Source organism: Miniopterus natalensis, chromosome 19 (genome assembly GCF_054644295.1).
Source record: "Miniopterus natalensis isolate mMinNat1 chromosome 19, mMinNat1.hap1, whole genome shotgun sequence".
Taxonomy (NCBI): domain Eukaryota; kingdom Metazoa; phylum Chordata; class Mammalia; order Chiroptera; family Miniopteridae; genus Miniopterus; species Miniopterus natalensis.
This window is the reverse complement of record NC_142099.1, coordinates 12,601,470-12,629,143: the sequence shown is the minus strand read 5'-3', so window position 1 is coordinate 12,629,143 and position 27,674 is coordinate 12,601,470. Positions and strand designations below refer to the sequence as shown.

Here is a 27,674-nt window from a genome sequence, read left to right as displayed (position 1 = left end):
CAAGGCAGTAGCACCAAACTAGTCATTGAAATCTTAATTACCACATATTGGCAGTTAAAAGAAGGCCAGTTTCTCTCTCTTTTTGTTTCTGTTAATCCTCACCAAAGGATATTTTTTCCATTGATTTTTAGCGAGAGTGGAAGGGAGGGAGGGAGAAACATCGATGTGGGAGTGACATTAATTGGTTGCCTCCAGCAGGCTCCTGGACTGGCCAGGGATCGAACCTGTCGAACCTGCAACCCAGGTATGTGTTCTTGACCTGGGAATCGAGACCCTTTGGTGCTTGGGCTGACACTCTAACCACTGAGCTACACTAGCCAGGGCTGCCAGTTTCTCTTAAGAATGTCCTTGAAAGCAGTAAAAAGTTACTAATGTGATGGATTTATTATAGTTATTGTAAACAAGTTAATAGCACTTGTTTTACTTTCTAATACCATATATATCGATAGATATAGCCTACATAAACAAAAGCTTTTTGGGGCCCTCAATAACTCTTAAGGGTGTAAATGGTTCCTTGGATCAAAAGTGTTGGCACTGCTTGGGTAATTCCTAGGCTGTTCCCAGCTTGAGAAACACGTCTTATCTGACAAGAAAGGGTGGAGAACATGGTGGTATTTTCTGGCAACCCTCTCTCCCTCAAGAAGAGACACTGTCACTAGAATAAAGATTTTAATGGTCTCCACTCACAGGAGAAGCAAGAAATACAGGCCTTCAGCCCCTCCATGCCATGCCTCTCCCCTGCACACTGTATGCAATGTTGGGTGGTGGGAGATAGGGGTGTGTTTGTGATCCATGTGGGCTAGGCCCAGATGTGGACTCCCCCACCCCCTAGATTCACTTAGAGCCCCTTTTCCTATTTTCCCTAAGATGGCTCTTCCCCTTCCCCATAAAAGTCACAGTGTAGCAAGGTTGAGGGTAGAGGGCACAGGAAGGGGCAGGAGGATCCAGGAATCCACACCCCAGCCTGGCCTGAGTCAGGGTAGATAGCGGGGAGGGGGGGGGTGCCTAAGTCTATGCCACTGGGCATGACTGTGGGCTTTGGTCTGGTTCTGTAAGCTCCAAGTTCTCTCTCCCCTACACCAGTCCTCTTTCAGAGGTAATATGTGGTGTCTCCACTGGAGTGAGCACACCTGAGCTGTCAAACCACTTCTCTGATCCTTTGACAATGGTGGGGCTGCTGTGGGCGAGGGTGAGGCCTGGCACCTCTCTGTCACTTCTGGCACAGGGAAGGGAGGTGTGGAAGGCCAGCAGGAGAGGCAGGTCAGCCTCGGGTGCTATTCCCCCGCTCCCCCAGGAGCCAGTAGGTCCGAACTTTGCCTTTGCCCTGGAGGGAAATAGAAGAGGAGGTTGGGATGGGGAGTGGTAAGCCCACTTTCCCAAGTGATGGGAGTGGAAATGGCTGCTTTAGAAAGGGCCTGGGGGAGGGTAGCCCCCCCGGGACCCCAAGAGATGGAGACAATAGGGGTTTCCTTTTCTACCTTCATTTCTACATCCCCTCGAAGCTCCAGCTCGAAACCACCAAACTCCTCCAGGACAGCCTTAGTCTCAGAAGACAAGTGGATCTTCAGGGCTGAGTAAGAGGGAGAAGGGAAGGTGAGGGACACAAGAGAAGGGACTGTGGGGGTAGAAAGATGCTCTCTCCTTCTTTTTGGTCCAGGAAGCTTCCTAATTCAGAGTCCCACCCTCTCAGTGTGGTGTCTGACCATACTAGCCTCTAGAACTTGAGAGCTGTGTTATCCATCCTGGTAGTGAAGAGTCACATGTAGCTATTTAAATTAATTAAAACGAAATACAGTTAAAAATTCAATGCCTCAGTTGCAAGACCACATTTCAAGTGATCAATAGCCCCCTGTGAAAAAGCTACCATATCAGACAGCTCAAATTAGAGAACATTCTCATCATTGCAAAAAGTTCTATTGGACAGCACTCTAGAGCATCACCAGGCTCCAGACAGACAGTATGGAGCACAGTGGTCAGGAGCTCAGACTTTGGATCCTGCTCTGCCTAGCGTGAAGGCCAGCGTGAGCGCTTGGGGAAGTAATATGAATTCTCTGGGCTTCATTTTCCTAGTCTGTAGCGTGCTGATAGTGACAGTATCCATCTCAAAGCCCTGTTGTGAGGATTAAATTTAACATTCAAAAAGTAAATAGAATCTGGCACATAGGAAGCACTGTATCAGTGGTTGCTATCAGTTATTTAACTCACCACCCGCTTTTCCAGCTGAGGTAACTGAGACGTAGGGGAGGAGATCTTCCCAGGCTGCTGACTCCTGACTAGGTATCCCCACACCTGGTTTCTCTCTGAACTCGTTCCCACCACTCCTGGGGTCTGCATCACAGTGGCCTTGTTCTGTTGTTTAACTATTTCTAAGAATGTGCTCCTTGAGGACTGAACCTCAGTGAGAGGCTTTCTCCTACCCTGATAGCCCCAAACACAGTGCCGAGGGAATATCTGCTGAACCAGAGTCTCTCTTGGCTCCAAGTAGCCCTTCTTCCGCCATGAGGCTTGGATGGGATCCACGTGGACTCTCCAGCTACCTTTGGGTCTGGGTCTTCTCAGTATGCCAGGGCCTGGCACTCACAAATTGCTCAATAAATGTTTACTTGATTGAATTGTGTTGAATACAGCAGGAAGGCAGAAGATCAACAGGAAGCAGGACCCCAAGGGAGGAGGTGGGAGCAAACATTTATTAGGTACCTACTGTGTGTTGGGGACTGTGCTAGGTTTTTTTACAACCTGAGACAGGCATCATTTTTACAGATAAACAGCTGAGGCTTGGAAAGGTTGAATGACCATTATGTGCTCCTCATGTTATATGGCTTTTTCAGACAACTAGTGAGGCAGATATTTTATTATTTTTGCAGATGATGAAAACTGAGACTCAGAGGGGTGTAGCAAATTGACACCCAGCTGGGATAGCTGTAGAGCTGAGATTTACACCCAAGTGGTCAGCTCTGAGCCTGAGGGGCTCTAAAGGTGGGATTCCCACTGGGAACTGGTGAACACTGGCCTGGAAAGACTTTCCAAAAATTTGGAAAGACAGGGCAGCTAGGATCTGAATCTCTGATTAGATTCAAGGTGATCTGCCCAGGTTGGACCCTTATGAGCAGGAGCCTGGGAGGCGAGAGGGCTAGAAACTGGGACAGGGATTGGACGGGCACAAGCTGTCCAAGAGGACTTTCCTCACGTCCTCCCATCACGTTTAGGGGGCCACCATACCTTCCCCGTTAGACTCCATTCTTGAGGCCGTGTTGACTGTGTCCCCAAAGAGACAGTAACGGGGCATCTTCAATCCTACCACACCAGCACACACAGGCCCTGGGGGGGGGGGGGGGGGGCGAAAGCCCATCAGCGAGGGGCGGGAGGGTGTTAAGGGAGGGTGGTAGAAGGATGGAGGGTGGCCACGGGGCGGAGCTAGGGTGCTCCTGGGGAGGCAGGAGATGGGACCCGAGGCCGGTGGGAACGAGCCGCACGGCTGCAGCTCAGCCTACCCGAGCCCCTCCCCGCGCCTTCGGCGGCCTCACCGGTGTGGATGCCGATGCGCAAGCGCAGCTGCTCTTGGGGCCGGTGGCGGATGCGAAAGGAGCGCACGGCGTCCAGCAGCGCCAGAGCCATGCGCGCCACCTCGCAAGCGTGCAGCCGCCCGTTCCTCACTGGGAGCCCCGACACCACCATGTAGGCGTCGCCGATCGTCTCCACCTGGGAGGGTGCGGAGAGGGTGCAGGACACGAGGGCTGCAACTTTTTCTTCCCTGTGCCGCCCCCAACGCCTCGCGCACTGTCATTCTGCACCCTTACCCTCCATCGCCCATCCCCCGCGCGGTTTCTCTCCCCATGTGCCTTAGTCTCCTCTCTTAAAGATTCTATTTCATTCTTCCCGTCACCATTCTCTGACCCTGTCCAGGAGTCTCTCTGTCTGTCCCTTCCCATCCACACTCGCATTCTCACCTTGTACACATCGAAGTTGTCTATGACGGCATCGAAGCAAGTGTACAGGTCATTGAGCAGGGTCACCACCTGGAAAGGAAGAGAGTCAAAGGGGCGGGGAGTAGGGACTCCACCTGGGCTTGGATAAGAAAAGCAGAACCAGAAGGCAGGCCTATGGCATGGAGATGCTAGGCCAAGCATACCTGCTTGGTCTTCACTTGCGGCTGCTCCCTGACTCACCTGCATGGGTGTGCTCTCCGCCGACAGGGCCGTGAAACCCACAATGTCACTGAAGTAGATAGTAACGCTGTCAAAGGCTTCGGCCTGGACTGTCTCCCCACGTTTCAGCTGCTCAGCCACTGAGCTGAGGGGTCAGGGATCAGAGGGTGAGGTGGGGCTGGAACAGGGGTGGCAGGGCAAGTCACCACACACGGGCACTCACTGAGGCAGGATCTGGTAGAGCAGGGCCTCGGCCTTACGCTTCTCCTCCAGGTAGGCCTGGGTCCGCTCCTCCACCAGCTCCTCCAGGTTGTTGGCATATTGCTCCATGCGGGACAGCAGGTTGTCCAGGATGTTGCTGCTGTTCTCTCTGAGGGCCAGGGAGCAGCAGACAGGGGTGAGAGAGTGCCCACCCCAGGCCTTCCCCTTACCCAGACTTAATGTCAACCCACCTCCCAACTGCAGTGGGGACCCTGGAGAGGGTCTGGGTTGAGGGGCACAGCAAGGTGGGGTGGCAGAGGAAAAGGGTAAGAGGAAAGTTCAGTTCATCTTTGAGATGCCAGGGTCAAGTATGAAGCTTCACGCATCCTGGCTGTTTTGTTGAACAGTGAGTTAGAAGGAGGCAGAGGAGGTGAGAAGGGACAGGGATTGATTGAGAACAGCAGGAGGGCACACTGGCTCAGCAGTGCATCTGGCGGCACTGGCCTCCAGAGTGGCACACTGGGGAAGGGAGTTCACAGGGTGGGGTGGGAGCTCCTGTGGAGGGTGGAGAGGCCCCATTTACTTTGCACACCAGTGAAGACTAGGGACCCTGGGGGGCTGGGCAGGAAGGATGTGGGGTGGCTGTATTGCTGGAGGAGAAGGGTATGAGAGGTAGGGGACTGTGGGGACATCTTGGTCATTGGTCATATGGTATTCACACAGGGGGCTGTGAGGCTGTGGTGGCTGCAGTAAGCTATGTAAGGAGTGGCTCCCTCTGCCACTGCAGGGATGAAACTTTAATTTTAACAGAGAGTAAGGGGGAGGAAGGGAGGGAGGGGCAGGGTGGGGAGAGGGAGAGAGAGAATTTGTTGTTCCACTTTTTTATACAGTCTTTGGTTGATTCTTGTATGTGCTGTGACCAGGGATTGAACCCGCAACCTTGGCATATTGGGATGAAGCTCTAACCAACTGAGCCATGGCAAGGATGAAACTTCAGTGTGAGGTATATGGTGGTGGAGGGGTCAGGGGAGGCTGGGGGGGTGCTCCATGACTAAGGCAAGCGACCTGTTAAACTTTCGCAGCATCAGGCGGATCTGCTGGAAGGGTGGCCGCTCCTGGGGGTCTTCAGCCCAGCACCTCTGCATCAGGTGCCCCAGTTCCTCCAGGTGACTCTGCAGGGCCAGGGAGGGCCGAAAGGGGGGCTGCTCGCCCCTAGTCACATGCTCAATGATCTCTGTGTGGTGGGAGGAAAGGGGCTTAGGGGCCGGGTCAGCCAAGGGCCTGTTGAGAGATGGGGTGGGGAAGTCCAGGACCAGGGCACGGGGCAGGAGAGCCCTGTAGGGAACTGGGCCAGTCATGCATTAGGGTTACTGGCAACAATGGAGCAATGGGTGGTGACTGAGCTTTGCAGAAGGAAGATGTGGCATTTCCAGGAGTGTCTCTCTAGGGCTGAGGTTAGTTGAGACTGGCAGGGCTAGGAGACAGCATGGTCCTCTCACCTTTGGGGCTGAGGTCCAAACCTTCCACGTGGAATACGCCACTCCTCAGGGCAATCTCCTGAAGGATGATCCCAAAGCTGTAGACATCACCAGCCTGGGAGCCCCGGGCAGGGGGTGAGGCCATTCGCAGGAGCTCAGGGGCTGTCCACAGCTTTTCTGTGGGTCAGAGGTAAAGAGTCACAGGGTGAAGGGCCCCAAAGCGAAAGGGAAACAAGGATGTAGCTAGAAGATTTGGCTGGGACTGATCTGAAGTCACCAAACTGAGTGCTAGAGCTAGAAGAGGCCTGGAGATTACTTCATCCGATTCCTCTTTCTACTGGTGAATGAACTGAGCAAGACTCAGGAAAGGTGTGCTCAGGCCCATCAGAGACCAGGCATCAGTCTCTCTCCTGGGCAGGCCTTCAGTCAGGGTTGGGGACAGAGTGGGTCTAAACTCACTCGCATAGAGGGTGTGTCCTTGGTCTGGCTCTGGGTCCCTGAAGCTCTCCAGCCCATAGTCAGTGATCTTGAGGACAAATCGACCGTCTACCACACAGTTGGATGACTTGAGGTTTCCATGGGAGCAAATGGCCCCATTGTGCAGGAACAGCATACCCTGGAGAATATGGGAGGCAGGGGTCTTGGGTATGAGTGGGACCTACAACCACGGCCAGAGAAGCACGCCTCCCCCACATCCAGTGGGCTCTCCTGGACCTACCTTGACGATGTCATTGGTGAGAGAGTACCGGAACATCCAGTCCAGGGTGATACTCTCATTTTCCAGAATGTCCTACTGGGCAGTGAGAATCAGACCTCTGCCCTGCAGACTCCCCCAGAAGAGGAGTGCAAGCATCCTGCTGCCATAAATGGCAGAACAGGACAAAACTTTGCATTTACTCTAGTGCCACTGCCCTCCCCCACTCCCATTTTACAGATGGGATAAATAAAGATCAGAAAGAGAGAGAGGCTTGCCTGGGGTCAGAGCCAGGGCTAGACCCAGGTTTCCTGACACCCCTTTGTCCCCTCACCTGTAGGCTCCCCCGGGGACAGTACTCTGTGAGGATACAGATGTTCGGGGGATCGGTGCAGGCACCCACAAACCTGGTCAGGTGTTCATTCTGTATATCCCGCATCTGCAGGTGGGAGCCAGCATCAGGAGCCTGACAAAGACCTCACTCCTCAAGCTGTCCAACCAGTCTCAAGGATGCCTCCCTCTTCTTAACTCTATTTATTCTCTGGACATTCTAGGACCTTCGCTGGTGATTCCCACCCACCTTCCCTACCATCCCTCCAAATCTGCTCCCTACTCCCTCTGCCTAAGCCCTCTACCCCTCAGGGGCATCAAGTATGACATGGTCCATGGAGGACCTTCCTCCAGGGTATCTCCAGTCATCCTTTCCCCATCTATGACCCCTCCTCCCATGCACAATATGCAAAGGCCCATCCCAGGGCTACAGATAACCCTGAAGGCCCTCCATAACCAGTGCTGTTGGTCAACCTCCCCTGTGTCCCCCTGGGGCCCTCCCCCAGGCCACTGCCTCACTCCCCCGCATTACATGCTTCAATTCAAACAGGACTTTTCTCGTCAGCTCAATGCGTTTACGGTTCACACGTTTCACAGCCACGAGGTTGCCCTGGGCAAGGAATGGAGACTGTCACTGTGAGGAGATGGCCCAATACCCTGGGAACTCCTGACAGTCCACCCATGCCTCCCAGACCCTCCCCCATCCTCTGTCAGAGAATACCCTGCCCCAGTCCCCAGGCCCACCTTATAATACACTGTCTTGGCAAAGACTTGGAACTGGCCCTCTGTGGTGAGCAGGGAGCCATAATTGGAGCCTCTCTGGAGGAATGGAGAGTAGGAGGGATGGTCAGCCCACGATGGGCCCAGCTCTCCCTGCTGGTGGCTGGAGCTCTGGTCTTCACCGCCCTGCGCTTCTCATTCCACATCATGAAATCCTCTCCTCACTCACTTTTTCTTTTAATGTATTTTCATATATACTATCTTCAACCTTTGAAAGAGCACTCTGAGGGAGGCTCTGTAATTGTAATCATTACCTGAGGTAGTTTAGAGAAGGGCTGTGACTTGCCCAAGGTCACACAGCAAGTGAAGACAGCTGAGACTAGAACCTTGCTTTCTGCTCTCTCCCCTACCCATCAGGCATTGCACTCCACCCACCCTGTACCTAGCAGCCCCCATGCCCCCTCAATACCAGTGTTCTTACCCCACTCAAGGTCAGCCGGCTGCCTGCACTCCGGAGGTGCCTCTCTAGGCTACTGGGCTGCAAGTCCTCCCAACGCACTCGCCACAGCTCTGAGGCGAGTTCCTTTTCCAGCTGCATCTTCCTGAGGCATGAAACTTGCATCTGAGCCTTTGACCCAGGGCGGGGACGCTCTGTCCCACAGCCCCTTCTCAGAGCCCTGGGACCACTGCATGTGCTGAGAGACAGCCCCACTGCTATGTTAAAAGGCAGATTTCGGGATTGTCCTCTGGGCTGAAAGTCAGGAGGCTTGGATGAAATTCTGCCTCACTGGGACCTTGGGGTAGTCCCTTCGTTTCTTTGAGTCTCATGTCTTTATGTCCAAATGTCCTCATTTGGAAACTGGGAACCTCAATATTTATTTCAAAAGCATTGTTATAAGAATGAAAAGAAATGTGGTGTGGGAGTGTCTGCACAGAGTATATGATAGACCAGCACTGGTTTTCTTCCCTCCCTCCTTGCCTCCCTCTAGCCTTAACTTCTCCTGAACTTACTCTCCCTGGCCACTCCTATCCCAGTTTCCTTCTCCTCTCTTCCTTGTGCCCTAAGGCTTGTTAGCCTCTTTTCTCCCCCATTTCCATTGGCCTTCCCCTGCTGTGCCCTCACCCTTTCTCCCTTCCCTCTGTGTCCCTGCCACCTCCCCTGAGGCTGGTCTCCCAGCTTCACTCACCGCCCTCATCCCAAGGTTCACCTGTATATGAAGATGGAGACAATCAGGATGCTGAGCAGCGAGAGGCTGCCTACCAAAGCCAACGCCTCCAGGGTGGAAAAGTGGGCTGTAGGAGAGAGTCCGAGTTGCAGCAAGAAAGACTTTGATTAGACAGCAGGAGGAAGAACCTTCTAATAGCCAATCAGTGAACTAGGGTGATGGATGAAGGGAAGAAAAAGGCAAGAGTCTCTCCAGAAAACTCAGTGTGGGAGGGGAGCACTTATTTGACTCCTGGTGAGGGGAAGCAGTGTCTCCAGAATGGAGGCCTGGTTGGCAGGGGGCAGGCACCTTGGTTGCAGGCAGGGTCCTCATTGTCAAAGCCACATTTGGGGATGTCAGGAGGCGGGTATCCTAGAGGCCAGTGCAGTGTGCGCCCTGACACAGCCACCAGTTCCTGGGAAGTCCCATTGTAGTTCAGAACGACCTAAGGGAGGGAGGGCAGGAATGGTAGGCGGGCTGTCCTGTGGGGTACTCCCATGTACCCCATTCCTGCTTCCAGGCCCTGTATGTGGGATGCCAACTATGTATCGGACGCCTACTGTGAGTGCACACTCAGAGACCCCATACCCATGCCCCATGTTATTAGAGTGGAATAACTTGAAAACTCTTTAAGGGAAAAAAATAAAACTCCATATAGGAAAGACTCCACACGCAGAAACTTCCATATAGAACCTCAGTCCTATACTCAGGGAGTTTATAGGTTGAAACACATAGAAAACAAAAAATCAGTGTTCTCAGTCCACATTCCAGGCCTAATCCATGTATCCTTCCTCCAGGAAGCCTTCCCTGGATGATCTGCTCCTTGGTGTCTGTGCTCAATCCCTTCCTGTTCCTGACTGCACTCAGAACTGTGCAATGTGTGTTCATCTTGGCTCTGAGCTGCCTGTCTCTGTGGGAGGAGTTCTGCGATCTTAGGAGACACCGGACTTCCTCAGGGCAGGGCTGCGCTCCCTCCTCAGACATGGAGTTCCCCAAGGGTAATCTTGTAAATCCCTATCATTCTGGTTGCTCTGCCAGACTAGAGCAGATCTCTTTAATCCAGCGCTCTCCATAAGTGACCAAGCAACTACAGAGTAGACAGATGCCCTGCCAGGGCTGTGGGGGGAGGCAGAAGGGCGAGATGTCTTTTTCAGTTGGTATTGTCTTCTCCAGGCACAGCCTTACCCTAAAGGCACTAGTCTCAGGATCCATATCCCAGAGGGAGAAATCAGTCTCTCGATCTCCATTGCTGTCCATTTTCAGGTATCCTGTCACACCTGGGGGCATGGACAAAGATGGCTATGCTTTGAGGGAGTCGAAGGAAGTTCAGGGACATTCCCCCCCCCACCTCATCTGCATCGCTTGATTGTCTCTGCCTTGCCCTCCAAACACACATATATATGGAATGATAATAAAAGGGACAGACACTTCAGCAGCAGGACTGATTGGGGCTGGACACTTAGAAGGACTTCTTGATGGAGCTAGGGAGATGGGGCAAGAGGGCCTAAAGGAAGCTGCGAAAGACTGGCATGGGCAAGTGACTACCTGTGCTTCAGGGCTAGAGGCTTCTCATGGCCTCCTGCTTAGTGCACCCCAAGGCAGCCCATTCTTGCCACCTCCAGGCCCTGACCTTGGAAGCTTCGGTTCCACATCCTCTGAGTGATGCCCTCCCCGTCGGTGACAGTTCCCCCATGAGCCAGAGTCTCTGTCACTGCCTGGACAAAGAGCAGGAGCCCGTCGTGGAAGGACGCTGGGATGGTGTTCACCTGCAGGGACCAGCAGAACCTAACTGGGGTGGGATATGTGAAGGGTACAGAGTGGGGTACTGTGGGGAGGAAATGGGAGGTGCTGGGAGCTTGGAAGGGGATGGTAGAAATCACCTCCACATGACAGAGATTTGCTACTGATAAGATGCTTTGAATCCTGCTAAGCAGATAGGGCAGGACATCATCCACATCTGACTGTGAGGACCTGAGATTCAGAGGTTGAACTGGCCAATGCCATTCCCCCCCACCCCCCATCATCAGGAGAGATACAGAAACAATGGGAAGGGAAAGAAGGGGAGATCTGGGGATACTGGGATGACTGAGAGAACAGGGTGGAGACTGGCAGAGGGCCATGGAGTGGGGGCTGGAGGTCCATACCGGAGGGTCCCAGGACCCCTTCCTACCAGGCCATCTTCCATGGTGAAGTTGAATTGCTCATGAGCCAAATGTTTTAGCTGCTGCAGGAATTCCAAGTACTCAGGATTATCTGGTTCTTTATATGTAATGATTTTGGCAGCCTGAGGAAGGGGTCAGTGGAGAGGGGTGAGCTAGGAACTGACCCATCCTCACAGCACCCTGAGGCCCACCTCCCAGAGCTGCATCTCTGCTTAGCTTAAGGGCTAACTGGGCCCTGAGTCCTGGGTGAGGTGCTGTCTGCTCCAAAGCAGGGGATCCAAAGGGATGGCTTCTCCAAATCCAGTTAGTCTGCAGGACTTGAACACCCTTCCACCTCAAGCCCATTCTTAAATCTTGTTATCCTCTTGGCTCTGAGTCTCCTGGCCCTCCATACACTCCTGCCCTTTGTTGTCTAACTCCCTGTGAGCATCAAGAACCTCTTTTCTAGAATCCTTTCAGATTTTGTGGGACCTATGGCCAGAAACTACGTGCCACCAGCTAGGAGTCCCACAGCCTGGGCTTGGGACAGGACACTTGCCTTCGACACTCACCTGAAAGGCGAGGTGGGCACTGACATCCTGTCCATCCCCTCTCTCCCAGGGCCTGTAGGAACCAAGGCCATGTGCACCTTGCAGGCTTTGCCCAAAGAGATCCAGGTGGAAGAAAACATAGTCCTCCCCAGTCAGGCCAGCTTCCAGAGCCAGAAGCATCAGGGTTCTGAAGGCATCTGGGGAGCTGCAGATGTAGATAACTGGGGAGAAACGGGGAGGGGTCAGAGAGAAAAGCCTAGGTCTTCAGGTAGGGAAGCTGGGGCACCCAGGGGGACCTTCGGAGACCCTGCTGTAGTTGAGTGGAACTCCTGACTCACTCCCTACCGGCTGCGGCAGGAGAACGGTGGAGAAGGGTGGGAGGAGAGGGTGGGAGCAGAAAAGGAGCAGGGGTAGGGGGAGTGGGCAGGGCAGAGCTGAAGGTGGGGAAGGTGGGGTCAGGAGGGGAGGTTGCGGGAGAGGAGAGCCAGCTGGAGAGGGGACCGGAGAGGAGCTGGCGTGTGGGAGCAACGGGAGGAGAAGATGGAGGAGGGAAGCAAGGCTGTTGGGAAGAGACAGAAAATGGGAGAGAAAAAAGGGATGGGAGCTGAGCCAGGGACCTACTAAGTGTCAGGGTGGCGGCAGGCATCCCTTCCAGCCGGTTGACTGCCGAGGAACTGGCGGGCAGAAAGGTGAGGAAATGGGGGAGGTGAGAGGAGAGGACCACAGAAACGGGCAGAGCGGGAGGGATGGGGAGAGAAGGAGCTAGAAACTCGGGGATGGACACGGCCGGAGAGGCTGAGACGTGACTGAGCCGCGAGGAGGAGGAGGGGACTGGCCCGAGGGAAGACAGGACGCCCCGGGGCCTCCGAAGGGTTAGCGCGGCTCGGGGCGCAGCGGCGGCCCGCGCCCTCTCACCTCGGCCCTTGCGCTGCACCGTCCGCAGCAGCCTGGAGTAGTGGTCGAGGTCGTCCTCGGCGAACTCCACGTGGTCCACCGTGATGTTGAGGAGGTTGCGGACCCGCATGTACAGCCCCTCCACCACGAAGAAGCAGGCCTGGTCGTCCCCGGGCCGGTAGGCGTAGAGCACGAGGGCGCGGCGCTCCCAGCCCAGCCGTCGGTGCAGCGCCGCGACCAGGTCGCCCAGCTTGGCGTGGCTGGGCCCCGAGCGCGTGGTCAGCGCGTACTCATCCTTGGCCCCGAAGCCCAGCGCGGGGGCGCCGGCCGTGAGCAGCGGCACCCGCCAGTGGGCGGTGAAGCGCGCCACCGGGGCGGCGGCGTACACGCAGCCGGGGCCCAGGAACACGGCCGGCTTGTGCTCCCACTTGAGGTCCACCGCGGCCAGAGGTGCGGCGGTGTCGGAGCAGACGCCCCGCACGTTCTCGCTGCTGCCCAGCACCGTGCGGACCGTCCAGCCGGGCAACAAGTCCGGCTGCGCCTTCACCCTGGCCAGGGCCAGTTGCACTGCCGGGCCCACGCGCGCCCACGACCACGGGTACGAGGTGTTGGCCAGCGGCAGCACCACGGCCACCGTCAAGTTGCCCGCGTGGCTGCCCCGGAGCAGCAGCAGCAGCGACGGCAGGAGCAGTAGCAGGCGCAAGTGGGCGCCGGTGGGGCACCCCGGGTGCGGCATTTTCTCAGCGGGCACCGCCGCCTCCGCGGTTCCTTGGGGCCCGGGGCGAGCCCCGGTGGGAGTGAGGTGGAGCGGGGCGGGGGCGCTCACCCCCGAGCACGCAGTCCCCTCCAGCTGCGACAGTCACCGTCGGGAGCGCGGTGGGCGCGAGGGCGGGCGGACCCGCGGCCGGCCGCCCGACGGCGAGGTGCGTGGAGGGCGCTGCGGAGCAGGTGGGTAGGAGAAGGGGAGCGCTGGAGCGCAGGGGATCCGGGTGAGCTAGGGTGTGTGTGTTAGAGGAGAAAAAGCGCTCGCTGGGGCTCCGGAGAGAAGGTGGGAGACGGCACGAGGGGGAAACCGGAGTGAGCGCTGCCTGCGTGCAGGAGCGCGGCCCCAGCGCGTCTGCCAGGAGGCGTCAGGCTGGCCCGAGTCTCCGGCTGTCCGCGGGGGACAGGGGAGGACCCGAGCCAAGCTCCAAACCCTCCCTCCCGGGCTCTTCCCCTCCCAGACCCGGGAACAGCAGAGCCAATCCCGGATCTTTAACTCCTTCCTCCCCGCCCATGGCTGGAGCGCTGTCCCCTCTTCCCGCTTCTCTGTCGCCCAACGCCCGCCCCCCTCGGAGGGGCGGCCCCAGAAGAAGGGGCTCTCTCTCGCGGGGACGGGAAGGAGGACTGAACAGACGAATGTGTGGGGACCACCGGACGCCTCTTGCGTTCCTACCTTTGCCCTCCCCTCCTCCCGGGTTCCGTCTGGGGAGAGAGACGTTCTGGTGCGAGATCTCGGCTGGAAAATGTGTGAATGTGCGGATGTGTGTCTGGGAGTGACGGGTTTCTGGAAAAGACGTTAAAGTACGTGAACCCCAGGGTCCTGGTGACCCGGTCCATCTAGGAGGTCCCTCCACCCCCACTAAGCCCCTCCGCGGAGAAAAAGGACCAGGTGTAAGGGCAGGGTTAACTCTTTAGTTCCCAAAGGGTTGTTAGGCAGTGGAGGGAGAGTGTGCGTGCGTGTGGCCGGAGGGGGAAGAGGTGTGACCTCTGAGCTGCTCCGAGGATGTAACTGTGTGTGTGTGTTGGGTTGAGATGGATTGTTAAAATGTGGTTCGTGGTGGCGGCGAGAAATGGTTTTGCGAGTGACCGGCGGAGGAGGTTTGGGTGTATGTCCTTCCCGGCTAGGCAGCTGGTCCGCGCCGCTGTGGAATCAGTCTGCCCTCTAATGGTCAGCAGGCGTCATCGACGGTGTTGTGCGACCGATCTGCTCCAGCCCTGCGCCTAGGCCAGGACCCAAGGTCAGCAAACTTGTCTGTTCAGCAAACAATTGCAGGGGACCTAGTACGCATTAAGGACAGGCTAGATGCCGAGGGCAAAAAGAGAAACACGTATAGTCTGTACCTCTAAAGCTCTATTTGGAATGTACAGTCATAACATAATATCATTAAGCACTACAATATAGAGATGGATAAATTAATAAGAGCTTGAGATGAAAACTATTGCGCCTGTCTTGGAACCAGGAAAAACTTCAAAGAGAAATAATTCAACAAGGGTAAAAGGATGAGAAAGGTATTCTGTGTAGGGAGAGTAGAAAACTGAATGAAGTATGTTTCCTATATAAAGAATTTTAGGAGAATTTTGAACATTTTTATGGTTAGAGTAAACAGTAGCCCATGGACCAACTTCAGATGACAGGCACGTTTTGTTTGGCCTGCATTTTCTCTATATATATCTAATTTAATAGCCCAAACTTAAAAATCAGCAGATGGGCCCTTGCAGGTGTGGCTCGGTTGGCTGGAGGGTCCTCCTGTACACCAAAGGGTGGTGGGTTAGATTCCCTGTACACCAAAGGGTGGTGGGTACATACCTGGGTTTCGGGTTCAGTTCTCCATCCGGAGGCAACTGGATGAATGTTTCTCTGTGAATTGGTTTCTCTCTTTTTCTCTCTCTCTCTCTCAAAAAAAAAAAAAAAGATGTCACATGAATTTTGATGTCCTGACTTGTCTTGAAATATTGGAGAGCTGATAATGTAGGTCCTGCATCTATCCATGATCAATCAGCTGGAACCAGTATCCATTACCTCCTTGAGATGTTTAGTTCATGATGGTTCTTTTCCACCCTGTTCACTCATTGGCATTACCAACTACAGTAGGAGTTTATGTTTTCAACTCTGATCTATGATGTAAGGTGTGTACAGGTAGGAACGACTGAGAAGAAGAGGCAAAAAAGGGCAGCACAGGGCAGCTTATGCAAGCTTTTGTGTGACAGGCATGTCTTTGTCCTGTAAGGGGAGCTCTAGGGGGTATAGAGCTGGATAGGAGATTGGGAAATTAAAAAATTTTTTTACATGTTTTTATTGATTTTAGAGAGAGAGGAAGGAAGGGGAGGGAGAGAGAGAGAAATATCGATTGCCTGCCTCCCGCAGGCACCCTGACTGGCCCCTGAACCCAAAACCTGGGCATGTGCCCTGACCAGGAATAGAACCAGCAACCTTTCCGCACTGGAGGGAGCTCAAGGAACAGAGTAACAACAGCCAGGGTGATTTTTGTTGTTGTTGTGTGAATTTTTTACTGATATGCAGCAAGCCACTTAAAATTCTATTTTAAAAAGTTTGGAGAATGTACTAAGGTTCCCTGATGAAATGTTAGCCTCTGCATACACTACCAGGCAAACTGTCGGAGAGGTCACAGAACAGAAAGTTCATAGACAATATAAAATTGCTTGAAGGACATAGCTTATTAACTCTTAAAATTTTTTCAACGTTTTTACTAGGGAGATTTAAAAAAAAGTTTTATTGAGGTATAATCGATACACCATAAACTACACCATACTTAATGTATACAATTAGATGTGTTTGGATATATGTATATACCTGTGAAACCGGGTAATAAATATATCTATCATCTCAAAGGTTTCCTTGTGTCTTTTTTTTTTCAATTCTCCCTGAGGATATGTTTTTTTAAATTGATTTGAGAGAGAGAGAGAGAGAGAATGAGTGCTCCTTTGTATTAATACATCTTCAAAAATAATCGAGCTGTGGGTTTAAGATCTGTGCTTTTTGTTGTAATAATCATATGTCAATAAAGTATTTAAAAGAATTACGCAACAGCAATAGCATATAATTCTGGAAGGAGTGATGGTGGTTAATGGGATTAAATTATTCCTGCATTTTCACGAGGAGAGTAAAAGTATTACATAAAATTAGACCTTGCTAAGTCAAGGATGAATGTTGTAATTTGTAGGGTAGCCACTCTAAGAGGAGAAAAAAGAGTGCGTAACTTTCAATTAACAAAGGCAGGGAGGGAATAATAAACAGTGCAAAAGGCGGCGAGCAGGGGGAGTGAAAGTATTACAGGAGGGACGGACAATGTAGAGGATGGGTCGGGTCCTTCTCTCCTTGCTAGTTCCCTCGCTCGCTTTTTCCGAAATCTCTTTCCGAAGCTGCCTCAGTTTCCCGTCTAGTCCCTCACCATCAGTGCTTTCCGCTCTCCGATTCAATAAATACACTGCCTCCTTTTCTCATAGCCTCTTCTAGGTAATGTTCATCGTTGCCTAAAGTCCCTTCCTATTCCTCCACTTCATTTGCTGATAGCAAAAACAGCTTCTAAAGGTTGCATTTTTGAGGGTGGAAAAAGTAGAAGAATGGCGTTTACTTTTACTGAAAAAATGAAAACCAAAAATTCTGTTGTATTCTGAAGAGAAACAAAAACCAACTCTGATAGCAGAGGATGGTTTCGATCCATCGACCTCTGGGTTATGGGCCCAGCACGCTTCCGCTGCGCCACTCTGCTACCCGTGACAAAAGGCTTTCAACGTTCCTATAGAAAGTTTTCTACGTGGTCTGTCCTGATTTCTTTACACAGCGCCGTCTAGTGTCTACAAAAAAAAAAAAAAAAATCGTCATTACTGTCTAATCTGTTCTTATTGGCTACTTCCTGACACCGCAGGGATTTTTAATTGGTTCACAAGCCTGTTTCCTACGGTGAGCCAATAGGCATAAGCGGAGGGGTAAGGCGGGAGCCAATCGCACCGGAGTTTGTTGGGATACGCCGGCAAGCCACCTCTCCAGGGGTCGGCTTCTCAGAGGAGAGGGGCGGTTGGTGCGGTTTCCATTGTTCGGGATTTAGGGCGCCATGAGGTGAGGACAGTGAGGTGCTCTGGAAAGGTTTGGGGTATTTGCCCGAAAACTTTGGGGAGGTGGGCCGAAAGGAGTCGGAGTACCTGAAAGGACCACGTGTCTGGGGGCTGCCCTGAAACCTGAGAACTCCAGGTCTGGCCTAATGGGGGAGGTCGGAGGCCTCGAAAGTGGGGAAACCTGGGCCTCGGACGGCGGTGGAGCCCAGGAGTGAGATGACGGGTTCGACAACTTGTTTTCTGAGGGGTTTAGGTGAGGGGGTACCAGGATGAGCACCACTCTTGTCCCACTTCTAGCCTCAGAAGGTTTGAACGTGCCTCATTCATCCTCTTCTAAGTGCTTGACCAGATGTGCCCGATAAGTGTTTTACTACGTTAATGAATAAAAAAGAAATCACTTTAGTTTCGGGAGTGTTAGAGTTGGCATGGCCCAGGGATTATGGGGTATTTCTTGTAGGGGCTCAATGTTTGAGCCCCGTCATTATTTGGTGTGGGTTGTGATTGAATTATCCAGAACCCGGAGGTCATGAGGTGAGGCTGGGCTTTTGGAATGGGGAGAAATGTAAGTGGGAGTGGGGATTCTTGGTTACCAAAGGAAAGTTCAGAGTGATGGAGGTAGACAAACTTGAAATGATATGGCCGGTATGGTGGAGAGATTTCTTTAATGATTTCAAAACAAGTTTAAAATCTATGCGTTTCTAGGGGTGACAGAGGCCGAGGTCGTGGCGGGCGCTTTGGTTCCAGAGGAGGCCCAGGAGGAGGGTGAGTGCCAGTTCTTAGCATCTCTGCACTGGTTAGTTGCCATTTCAATCATCTAAGAGTTTGGAATGGACCAGTATATCTCCTTTCCTGAGATCCAGCTGTGGTTTAGAATGACATGCTCTCCTGCTAAATGAGTTTGGCCCCATTATGCTAAGTTATTAAGTTTCTGTGCTAAATAACTTGGACTGTTTCTCTTGTTTTAGGTTCAGGCCCTTTGTGCCACATATCCCATTTGATTTCTATTTGGTGAGTACTATGGTCCTTGTTCACCCATTGAGATAGAAATGGGGCCTGATCACTTTTCACTTTGTTTCCTGGAGCCCAGCATCTATCTCCCTGTTAAAATAGTGGTTGCAGTAGGAAAAGGGATTAGTGAGTAGAGTTGGGGTTTTGAGTCAGCTGTGTGTTGCTTTACATACAAAAACAGTATAACCAGGGTAAGTAAGCTAACTCTTTGGCTACTGTTGGTAGTAACATGATTATAATGTTAGTTCTTAATAGTTATTGTATCTCTGGTTTATCTGTTCATATAAAGGTAGTGAGAGTTTAAATTATGGCTGTTTCTTCCAGCCTTGTTTGAACATCTTAAGGAGTAGAAACAAGTGTTGCGAAATTTTCTCTCTTCAATTTTTTCTTTTGTAACAACAGAAAAAACAACCTCCCCTATATATTATGTTTGATAAATAATAAGTAGTTTATTTCTGGTTTAGTGTGAAATGGCCTTCCCCCGGGTGAAGCCAGCACCTGATGAAACTTCCTTCAGTGAGGCATTGCTAAAGAGAAATCAGGACCTTGCTCCTAATTCTGCTGAACAGGTATATTCTTTGGGCTTTTTTCCTGTGATTTCTCTAAGAAAGCTAGAGAAGTAAATAACTACTGGTGAGGTTACTGTTATTAAAGCCTAAACGTCACAGGTTTATATTAGTACCCCCCGACCCTCAACCCCAGCCTTGTACATACATGGGGATATGGCATTCAGGACCCCCACTGGATGCCTGATACTGTGGACAGTACTGAACCTTGCATATAGTGTTCTTTTTTTTATACATACATATCTATGATAAAGTTTAATTTACAAATTAGACACAGTAAGAGCTTAACAGTGATAACTATAACTTGTAAAATAGAACAATTATAACAATATACTGTAATAAAAGTTATGTGAATGTGGTCTCAAAATATCTTACTATACTGTAATTACTCTTTTTTGAAATATATATATTTTTTATTATTGATTTCAGAGAGAGAAAGGGAGAGGGAAAGAGAGAAACATTAGTGATAAGAGAGAAGTAATTGACCGACTACCCCCTGCACGCCCCTCCACTGGGGATTGAGCTAGAAACCCGGGCCTATGCCCTGACCGGGAATCAAACCTTCTGGTTCATAGGTCACCACTCAACCACTGAGCCATCTTTGCCAGGCTTTACTTTTTTTCTTGTGATAGTGTGAGATGATACAATGCCTACATGATGAATAAAGTGAGGTGAATTGTAGGTACTGTGACGTATAACCTTAGGCTGCTTACTATAAAGGTTACTTGAACACAAGCACTATGACACTTCAACAGTTGATCTGATAACCAAGAGGGCTTTGGGTGAGTAGCATATGCAGCATGGATATACTAGACAAAGGGATGATTCACGTCCTGAGGGGGATGGTGCATAATTTAAAACTTATGAATTGTTTATTTCTGGAATTTTCCATTGAATATTTTCTGAATGCAGTTGACTTTGGGTAACTGAAACTATGGAAAGCAAAACTGTGGCAAAGTGGGGACTACTCTGATTGTTCTCCTTATTTCTCATTGTGGGTGGAGGAAAGAGTGCCAGATTACATGTGTTCATATTTTTATTGGGGAATTTATCTTTGAGATCAAAAAGTTGTTTTCTTCTGGCATATTCAAAACCAGACAGGTCAGAGAGTTTTCAAAGCACTATATCGGTACAGATTCAGCTTGTAGGGAAAAATATTCAAATAGAGAAGTTGCTTATAATTTTTCACCTTAGGTTGTTTTTGTTTCCTGCTGTTTTTCAGGCCTCTATCCTTTCTCTGGTGACAAAAATAAACAATGTGATTGACAATTTGATTGTGGCTCCAGGGACATTTGAAGTGGTGAGTTTTCCATGATTTAGTCCTAGAAAAGGGCAGCCTCAGTAGTGTGGAAATGACATTGGCCCCTGTTTCTTAATTCTTCCATTACCCATTATCCAAAGCCAAGCCTCAATGGGAAAGTACAGTAGAATTCCTTTGTGGTGCTGATTTTGGGGACAAGACTTGTATCGTTGTTAGCAGCTAGCCACGATGATCAGGCTTTTCTTGTGGTTTTGGGATATGATTTGACCTCTGCAACTTCCAAGTCCGGGTAATAAGAAGCTGTGTTGTAATTGAGCTCTGAGAGGAACTAGGCAATCTTTCTACTTTTTTTTCCTTTCTTTTTTCTGCAATCCCTTTTCCAACAGCAAATTGAAGAAGTCCGACAGGTCGGATCATATAAAAAGGGAACAATGACTACAGGACACAACGTGGCTGACCTGGTGGTAATCCTAAAGATTCTGCCAACGTGTGAGTGTACCTCTTTCTGGCTATGGAAACGGAACAGAACATAGCAGTTGGATTTGAGGCAGAGGGATATTTAAAGCCCAGATTTCTTGTGAGAAAGGCTTATTTGGAAGACAAATGGGAAAATTTATTTATAAAAGGTCTTAGTTTTCCCAAATTTCTGTCTTAGGTACTGCTGCCTTCCCAGGGTTAACGATGTCAGTGACCATTTGTTTCTGCTGAAGTAGTCTATTGGTCATGCACTTCCTGGTCTGGATAGTTACTGTGTCGTTCATGATCATAGCAGATCTTCAAGTAGTCAGGGAAGGAAAAAAAAGTGGAAAGTTATTTTAATGTGTGGGGGTAATAAGGGACAAACTCTGGGGTGTATGCCTGAAAGAATGTATGACCAGTTATTATAGGGCAGCATTTCTCAACTGGGGTCCGCAGGGGACATTTGACTATCTAGAGACATTTTTGGGCTACTGGCATCAAGAGGGTAGAGGCCAGGAATGGACCCTACCCCTCAACTCCCAAAGAATTATCCAGCCCAAAGTGGCATTAGTGTCACCCTCCTGCAGAAAGAGCATGCGGATATCGGAGATGTCCTGTGCCCTGAGTCTTCTAATTTCTCTGTCCAGGCATTAGCTTCCCCTTGTAAAAGTTTTTTCTATTGCTTGCCCTTGCTCTAGCCTTGAACATGGGGCAGAAAGTGCAGAGTAGATAATTATAATGTTCATTATCTCCTCTTCTCTCATTCTAGTGGAAGCTGTTGCTGCTCTAGGGAACAAAGTCGTGGAAAGTCTAAGAGCGCAGGATCCTTCTGAAGGTTGGTTTGTTGCTGAACATGTATTTAGTGGTCATAGGAGCTAGGTCTGTAATTCTAAGTACACAGTTAACAAAGTGTCAGTCTAGAAGGAAGAGTGAATGCAGTTTTATGTTGGGGAAGTTTTTGTTTTTTTTTAATATATATATATTTTTACTGATTTCAGAGAGGAAGGGAGAGAGAGAAACATCAATATGAGAGTCATTGATTGGCTGCCTCCTGCACGCTCCCTGCCAGGAATCAAGCCCACAACCCGGGCATTGAACTGTGATCTCTCGGATCATAGGTCTATGCTTAACTGCTGAGCCACGCTGGCCAGGCTATGTTGGGGGTAGTTTTGGTGAGATCTCCAGTATTCAAAATCTCGATCTCCTTTACTTTTTTTCCCTCTATTATTGTTGACATGATCTTTACTTTTAAAACTCTGTATTCTAAATCCTTATTCTGGGCTCTTGCTGCTTTTGAAAACCTATCTATTCCCTGACCCTAGGTTTACCTTTGGTCATCTAATGGAAACATGAGAGTTAGAGCTCTTGAATTTTTTCTTTCAGTTCTGACCATGCTGACCAATGAAACTGGCTTTGAGATTAGTTCTTCTGATGCTACAGTGAAGATTCTCATTACAACAGTGCCACCCAATCTCCGAAAACTGGATCCAGAACTCCATTGTTAGTCCTTTTTTTCCATTGCTGGGAAATTTGGAGGAAATTCAAAACATGGTATAAAGTTGCTGTTGAGTTTAGCTTGTTGCTATTGCACATAAAACCTTCTGCAACCTAAGTTTACTCCCAAACTTGGCTACCTCCATCTATAATCTGAAGACAGGTTTACCAGGCTTGGTAGTGGATGGTCAGAAAAGCAGTTTGAGGACCTAAGAACTGTGGAAATATTTATGGACATGGGTTTGGGTTTGGCTTTTGGAGAAAATCGTGGATCTTGTATACTTCTAGATTTGGTTTAGGAGTAGTGAGTTTTGGACAAGTGATTTACTAATCTGAGGAACATGGAGTGGTTTGTTTACTATTATTTTTTAAAGGACTGAACTACTTTTTTTATGTCTATTGATTTCAGAGGGAGGAAGGGAGAGGGAGAGAGAAACATCAGTGATGAGCGAGTCATTGATCAGCTGCCTCTTGCAGGCTCCCTACATCCCAGGCCTGTGCCTGACTGGGAATCAAACTGTAATCTGGATTATTGGTCAATGCTTGACCACTGAGCAACACCGGCCAGGCTTTTAATTTTATTTTTTTTTTAATCCTCACCTGAGGATTTGTGTGTTTTTTTTACTTTTTGGAGAGAGAGAGAGGAAGGGAGAGAAAAACATTGATTGGTTGCCTCCGGGACATACCCCGATGGGGAATTGAACCTGCAACCTTTTAGTGCATAGGACGATGCTCCAATCAACCGAGCCACCCGGCCAGGGTGAACGTTATATAGCTTAGGAATTACATTATCCTGTCCTTCCAAGTTACTGAACTGTGGCAGTGGGATTGAATTGCTTGCTTAATAGGAATGTTTCATCTTGGCCTGTCATGCTTCTAGTGGATATCAAGGTGTTGCAGAGTGCCTTGGCAGCCATCCGACATGCCCGCTGGTTTGAAGAAAATGCTTCTCAGTCCACGTGAGTTTCCCCCTCACTATTTGAGCTAAGATAACCTAAGCCTTAGAACTACAGCACAGGATACCCCTGTACTTCCTCTAACAGAACTTTTTTTGGCTCTAACCTTCTGTCTAGATTTTGAATTTTACCTTAAGTAAGCAAATTTAAATTGAAAGAAGAGAATTTGTAGTTCTGGAAATAGCTTCAGCTATGTACCTCAGGTGTGGAAGTACATGATCATACTACTTTTAATCCCTGGGTCCCTCTTACCTACCTCCAGAGTTAAAGTTCTCATCAGACTTCTGAAGGACCTGAGGATTCGTTTTCCTGGCTTTGAGCCCCTCACACCTTGGATCCTTGACCTACTTGTAAGTAAAGAAGGGCAGTTGAGTTCCTGATCATCCCTATCTAACCGTAGTTACCCTGACATCAACCAGAATCTGCAGTATGGTGAAGCTTAAAAAAATCTCATTGGTGGACAAGTAATCCAGTAAAGATTCAGTGTTTATGACTTCATTGGGTTTTTAGAGTATTGAGTAGTTATTACTGCCCCTTTTTCTGTTGTTACTGCTGTCATTTCATTAACGTGATCATGGAGAGAGCGTAGATGAGCAGTCACTTCAGAATTGCTTCTGAAAGTAAACATTTTGGCTAGGCCTTAACCAGTTTTCCTCATGATGGCTTTTTTTATTTTTTTGGAAAAGATTGCTATTTTTATGGCACACCTTCCAGACTTATTCTTTTCCAGGGGCACTATGCTGTGATGAACAACCCCACCAGACAGCCTTTGGCACTAAATGTGGCATACAGGTATAGCATGCTTCTCTGGGTTTGGGACTGGATGTAAACTGTCTTGTATGTTCTTTTAATAGCTCCCTCCTGTGTTTCAGGCGTTGCTTGCAGATTCTGGCTGCAGGACTGTTCCTGCCAGGGTCAATGGGTATCACAGACCCCTGTGAGAGTGGCAACTTCAGAGTACACACAGTCATGACTCTGGAACAGCAGGTATTGGGACAGCTCTGAAATGGTTTGTTGTGCGGCACTCTTGAATGCTCCTGGGTCAGAAGGCAAAGGGAATGTAGTCTTTAGGGGTCAAGGATATGGGGGTTCTCACATACTTTGGGCTTGAAATTAAAAAGTTATCTTCATCTCTGTTTTCATGAGAATGTTAGTCAAACAACATTCAATTCTTATTTATCCTCACTTTGCTCTCCCCTTCAGGACATGGTCTGCTACACAGCTCAGACTCTGGTTCGAATCCTCTCGCACGGTGGCTTTAGGAAGATCCTTGGCCAGGAGGGTGATGCCAGCTGTGAGTGTCAGAGGTTCTTTAGGGTATTCTGTGGTCTACAAAGAAGCTCTACACTACTCAGATGTTTTAATATTTCCACTGTGTAGATCATGACTTGTATGCTGGGCTACTTGTCTAAAATCATCTTTTCTTTTCTAGATCTCGCTTCTGAAATATCTACGTGGGATGGAGTGATAGTGACACCTTCAGAAAAGGCTTATGAGAAGCCACCAGAGAAGAAGGAAGGAGAGGAAGAGGAGGAGAATACAGAAGAACCACCTCAAGGCGAGGAGGAGGAAAGTATGGAGACTCAGGAGTGATCTTCCCTTCTCACCCTTTCTTACCCAAGGGGAAGATTGGAGTCTAAGCTAACTGCTGCTGGGCTTTATACAGTGGCATTTTTGAGGGATGGGAAGACCTGAAAGAAAATAAAAATAAACTCTACGGAAGGAAGGGTCATTCCACTGAGTTCTTACATTGACTTAGTAGCCAGAAGTCTCCCGTCTATAGTGAAGCAGGATACCAACGTTTCTTCATAATGCTGTAGAATCCCCAGCTCCTGGAAACCTCTTTTAACCAGTACTTTGTTGTTGAAATGTCAACTGTTCATGCCTGGAAATATTTTTTTCTAAGAAAAATGAATAAAGTACTTCCGAGTAGGGCTCTTGGTCTTGTTTTTCCATGGTATCTGGCCACCTTTTTTGCTTCCTTTTGCTTTCTATACTCTTCATTGAAAATGCTACTTGAGTCTTTTCATTGTGAACACTTAGATCACAATTTGAAGCTGTATTTGAATTTAAGTACAGCAAAGATTCTTGGGACCTTTCCATGTACCAGAGTAAACTAGAATACTGTTTAAGCATTTATTGAATTAAATGGTTCTAGCAAGACTGCTGTATTCAAGCCAGTGAAATCTACAAGAGGGTAGATAGGTGACTTTGCTTGCCCTCTCCAAAACTTCAGTATAAACAGGAAAATGAGAAGTCAAAGGTAGCGGACATGCTGCCCAGGCCCCAACAACCAGCTATATAATAGGAAGCCCCTCCCTGGTTAACTAGATTTGAAGGTAGAAGTGAGCCTTGAGTATGTACCTTTAAAAAAAATGTAGGAGGTCTCAGTTCATTCTTGGAAGGAAGCAAGAGCTGGAATAAATCCTTTGGGATCCTGAGTCCTGCTCAACATAGGTTTCTTTCGCCCCCCCCATAAATGGGTAAGACTTTTAAGTGCTTCAAACACACAATCCATAGGACTGTCTTGATATCCCAAGGTTTATAGGGTGTCCTGAAAGAAATGAGGCAGCTGGAAAATAGTACTTGTACTATTCTGAGGCCCATCTTCTGTTACTTGCTTGGGGAGCCAGGGGGGTAAACTCCAGAATCCAGCATTGCTCTCCTACGGGCTGTTTCCTTGGCAACACTGTGGTTTAGCCGCCTCAGCCGCTCCTACAAGACAAGATTTGGAGCTCACTGTCACCCAGGCACTGTAAAATATCTTAGGCTTGCTCCATTTCAATGTAGGTCTTCTAAGGTATACAAGAATGTAAATGACAGCAACTGGGTATTGAGAATAAACAGTTCTAGCATGGCAGACGCTAGCTGACAAATCCCTTTCCCCAAAGACTTGAAAAATTATGACTAAGTTGGACGTTCCTTGAAAACTAGAGATACACCCTGAGAACTCAGAAAGCAGAGCAAAGAATCACTTGGTAGAAAATTCTTTTACCTGGGCATTCTGCAGAATGTTGTTGACCAAGACAACTCGTCGCCGGGCATTAAGCAGCTTCTTTACATAGGGGTCGAGATCTAGGGCCACTTTCTGATCCTCATTTATACGGCACAGTTCTGTGGGTGGAAGGAAGGTGCAACTAATACCTATTGGCTCGTTTCTTGTTCTTAGGCAAAGTAAGCTAGTAATTGGGATAGAAAACACTCTTGCACCCACATGGGCCGGAGTCACTAGAAACTTAAAGGAACCTGTTGGCAGTATTCCCTGATGCAAGGAAGTAACAGAAACCCAGCTCAGAGGACGGCAAAACATAAGGTTCTAAAAGTAAGCTGGAGGATTTCTGATACACAAGGGATGCTTACTCACCAGTAGCTAGGTTGTCAATTTGTTCCCGAAGCTCTACCTGGCTCTCTCTGCAAAGAAGTACAAGCCCTATAGGGTCAATCAATGGAACGCAAGAAACCTGTTCCCCTACGTGTTTCCCAAGTGCTGAGAGAAGCCAGCCTCACGCCCCCATCCCCCACTCCGAGGCCGTTTTGCCTGCCTGCCTCGTTTCCCAAATTTATTCTAAGTCCTGTCAGAATTCTGGCAGAGACCCATCTTGGCTCCGCCCTTTTGTGGCCTCGCCCCTACAAAGCCAAATCGAGAGGCCCCGCCCAACCTCCCTTCTCGGGCACCTCACGGCGTGGACGTGAGAGTCGAGCTGCTGCACAGCTGGTCGCAGAAACTCTAGGAGCCCCTCGGCAAAGAGGTCGCGGCCTGCGGGCCCCGCCACCGGGGTCCCTGCCCCGGACACAGCGGCGGAACCAGCCCCCGCCATCACGAATTACCCTCACCCCCGGAACCTGCCGCGAGGGCCGCCGGGAACTGAAGCCCCGCCGCGGGGCGCCTCAGGGGTGTGTCCGGAAAATGCCGGCTGCCATTCAACCCCTGGGATTTCTGGGAAATGGAGTCTCCGGAGCGGGCAGGGCTGGGGAAAACGCTGGGCCTCAACGCTCTTTGTAGTTGTAGTTCTTTATGCACCTGAAAGACGATTTTTAAAATCTTCAGACTTCAGGTGCTAGGGGAAGGAATCATTTAAGGGACGGGTACTTTTTGTTTTCTCCAAAGGTGAAAAGTAAACTATTATTTATTTACTTACTTATATAATTCCTTTTCATTATTTTTATTTTTATTGAAAAAGAAATTTATCCCTAGTTATCCATAGCCTTCCTATGCTAACTTATGAGAAAACCAGATTACGTTTATAGTATAGCTTTATATTCCTAAATTTATGAGTGTTTTTTTTTTTTTAAATCCTCACCCTAGGACAGTTCATTGATTTGGGAGGGTGGGGCATTGATACATTGAGGAGTCCGGGCATATACAGAAGGCATCCAATCCATGTATCTCTTTCACATTCATGTTTCTCTCTCCCCCACTTCCTCCCTCTCTAAAATTAATTTTAAAAAATGGTTAAAGTGCTAAATTTTGTGTTATGTGTACTTTGCCACAGTAAAAAAAAATTAGCCCTGGCTGGGTAGCTTGTTTACTTAGAGCATCCTCCTGATACACCAAGGTTGTGGGATCAATTGATCCTCCGTGAGGGCACATATAAGAATCAACCAATGGCCCAGCCAGTGTGGCTCAGCGGTTAAGCAATGACCTAGGACCCAGGAGATCGGAGTTCGATTCCCAGTCAGGGCACATGCCCGGGTTGCGGGCTGCAGCCGATCAATGACTTTCTCATCATTGATG

The 27,674-nt window shown here is 49.6% G+C and overlaps 3 protein-coding genes and 1 non-coding gene across 4 annotated transcripts; 1 reads left to right on the top strand and 3 right to left on the bottom strand.

Moving 5' to 3' along the window:
• Positions 1-899: 899 nt before the first annotated feature.
• On the bottom strand, positions 900-13,106 carry NPR1 (natriuretic peptide receptor 1). The gene is made up of 22 exons (XM_087827967.1): positions 12,381-13,106; positions 11,487-11,686; positions 10,944-11,057; positions 10,404-10,539; positions 9,959-10,050; positions 9,083-9,218; positions 8,777-8,861; positions 8,050-8,170; positions 7,593-7,667; positions 7,381-7,458; positions 6,853-6,957; positions 6,543-6,614; positions 6,284-6,440; positions 5,846-6,001; positions 5,412-5,580; positions 4,369-4,515; positions 4,167-4,290; positions 3,948-4,016; positions 3,525-3,699; positions 3,220-3,318; positions 1,479-1,570; positions 900-1,324 (listed from the first exon to the last, which is right to left on the bottom strand). The coding sequence occupies exons 1-22, from the start codon at positions 13,093-13,095 to the stop codon at positions 1,262-1,264; spliced, it is 3,180 nt and encodes a 1,059-aa protein (XP_087684093.1). The 5' UTR covers positions 13,096-13,106; the 3' UTR covers positions 900-1,261.
• A 3,674-nt stretch (positions 13,107-16,780) lies between these two features.
• Positions 16,781-16,852, bottom strand: TRNAM-CAU (transfer RNA methionine (anticodon CAU)). Its single transcript has one exon. It is a non-coding gene; the product is annotated as a tRNA-Met (tRNA).
• A 1,045-nt stretch (positions 16,853-17,897) lies between these two features.
• ILF2 (interleukin enhancer binding factor 2) lies at positions 17,898-24,873 on the top strand. The gene is made up of 13 exons (XM_016221578.2): positions 17,898-17,957; positions 18,161-18,203; positions 18,668-18,772; positions 19,992-20,069; positions 20,417-20,519; positions 21,259-21,324; positions 21,873-21,989; positions 22,864-22,942; positions 23,202-23,289; positions 23,670-23,731; positions 23,812-23,926; positions 24,143-24,233; positions 24,372-24,873. Exons 3-13 carry the CDS (start codon positions 18,674-18,676, stop codon positions 24,530-24,532), a joined length of 1,059 nt encoding a protein of 352 aa, XP_016077064.2. The 5' UTR covers positions 17,898-17,957; positions 18,161-18,203; positions 18,668-18,673; the 3' UTR covers positions 24,533-24,873.
• A 188-nt stretch (positions 24,874-25,061) lies between these two features.
• On the bottom strand, positions 25,062-26,758 carry SNAPIN (SNAP associated protein). Its single transcript, XM_016221579.2, has 4 exons — positions 26,615-26,758; positions 26,304-26,350; positions 25,935-26,053; positions 25,062-25,654 (listed from the first exon to the last, which is right to left on the bottom strand). Exons 1-4 carry the CDS (start codon positions 26,755-26,757, stop codon positions 25,553-25,555), a joined length of 411 nt encoding a protein of 136 aa, XP_016077065.1. The 5' UTR covers position 26,758; the 3' UTR covers positions 25,062-25,552.
• Between the last annotated feature and the right edge of the window lie 916 nt (positions 26,759-27,674).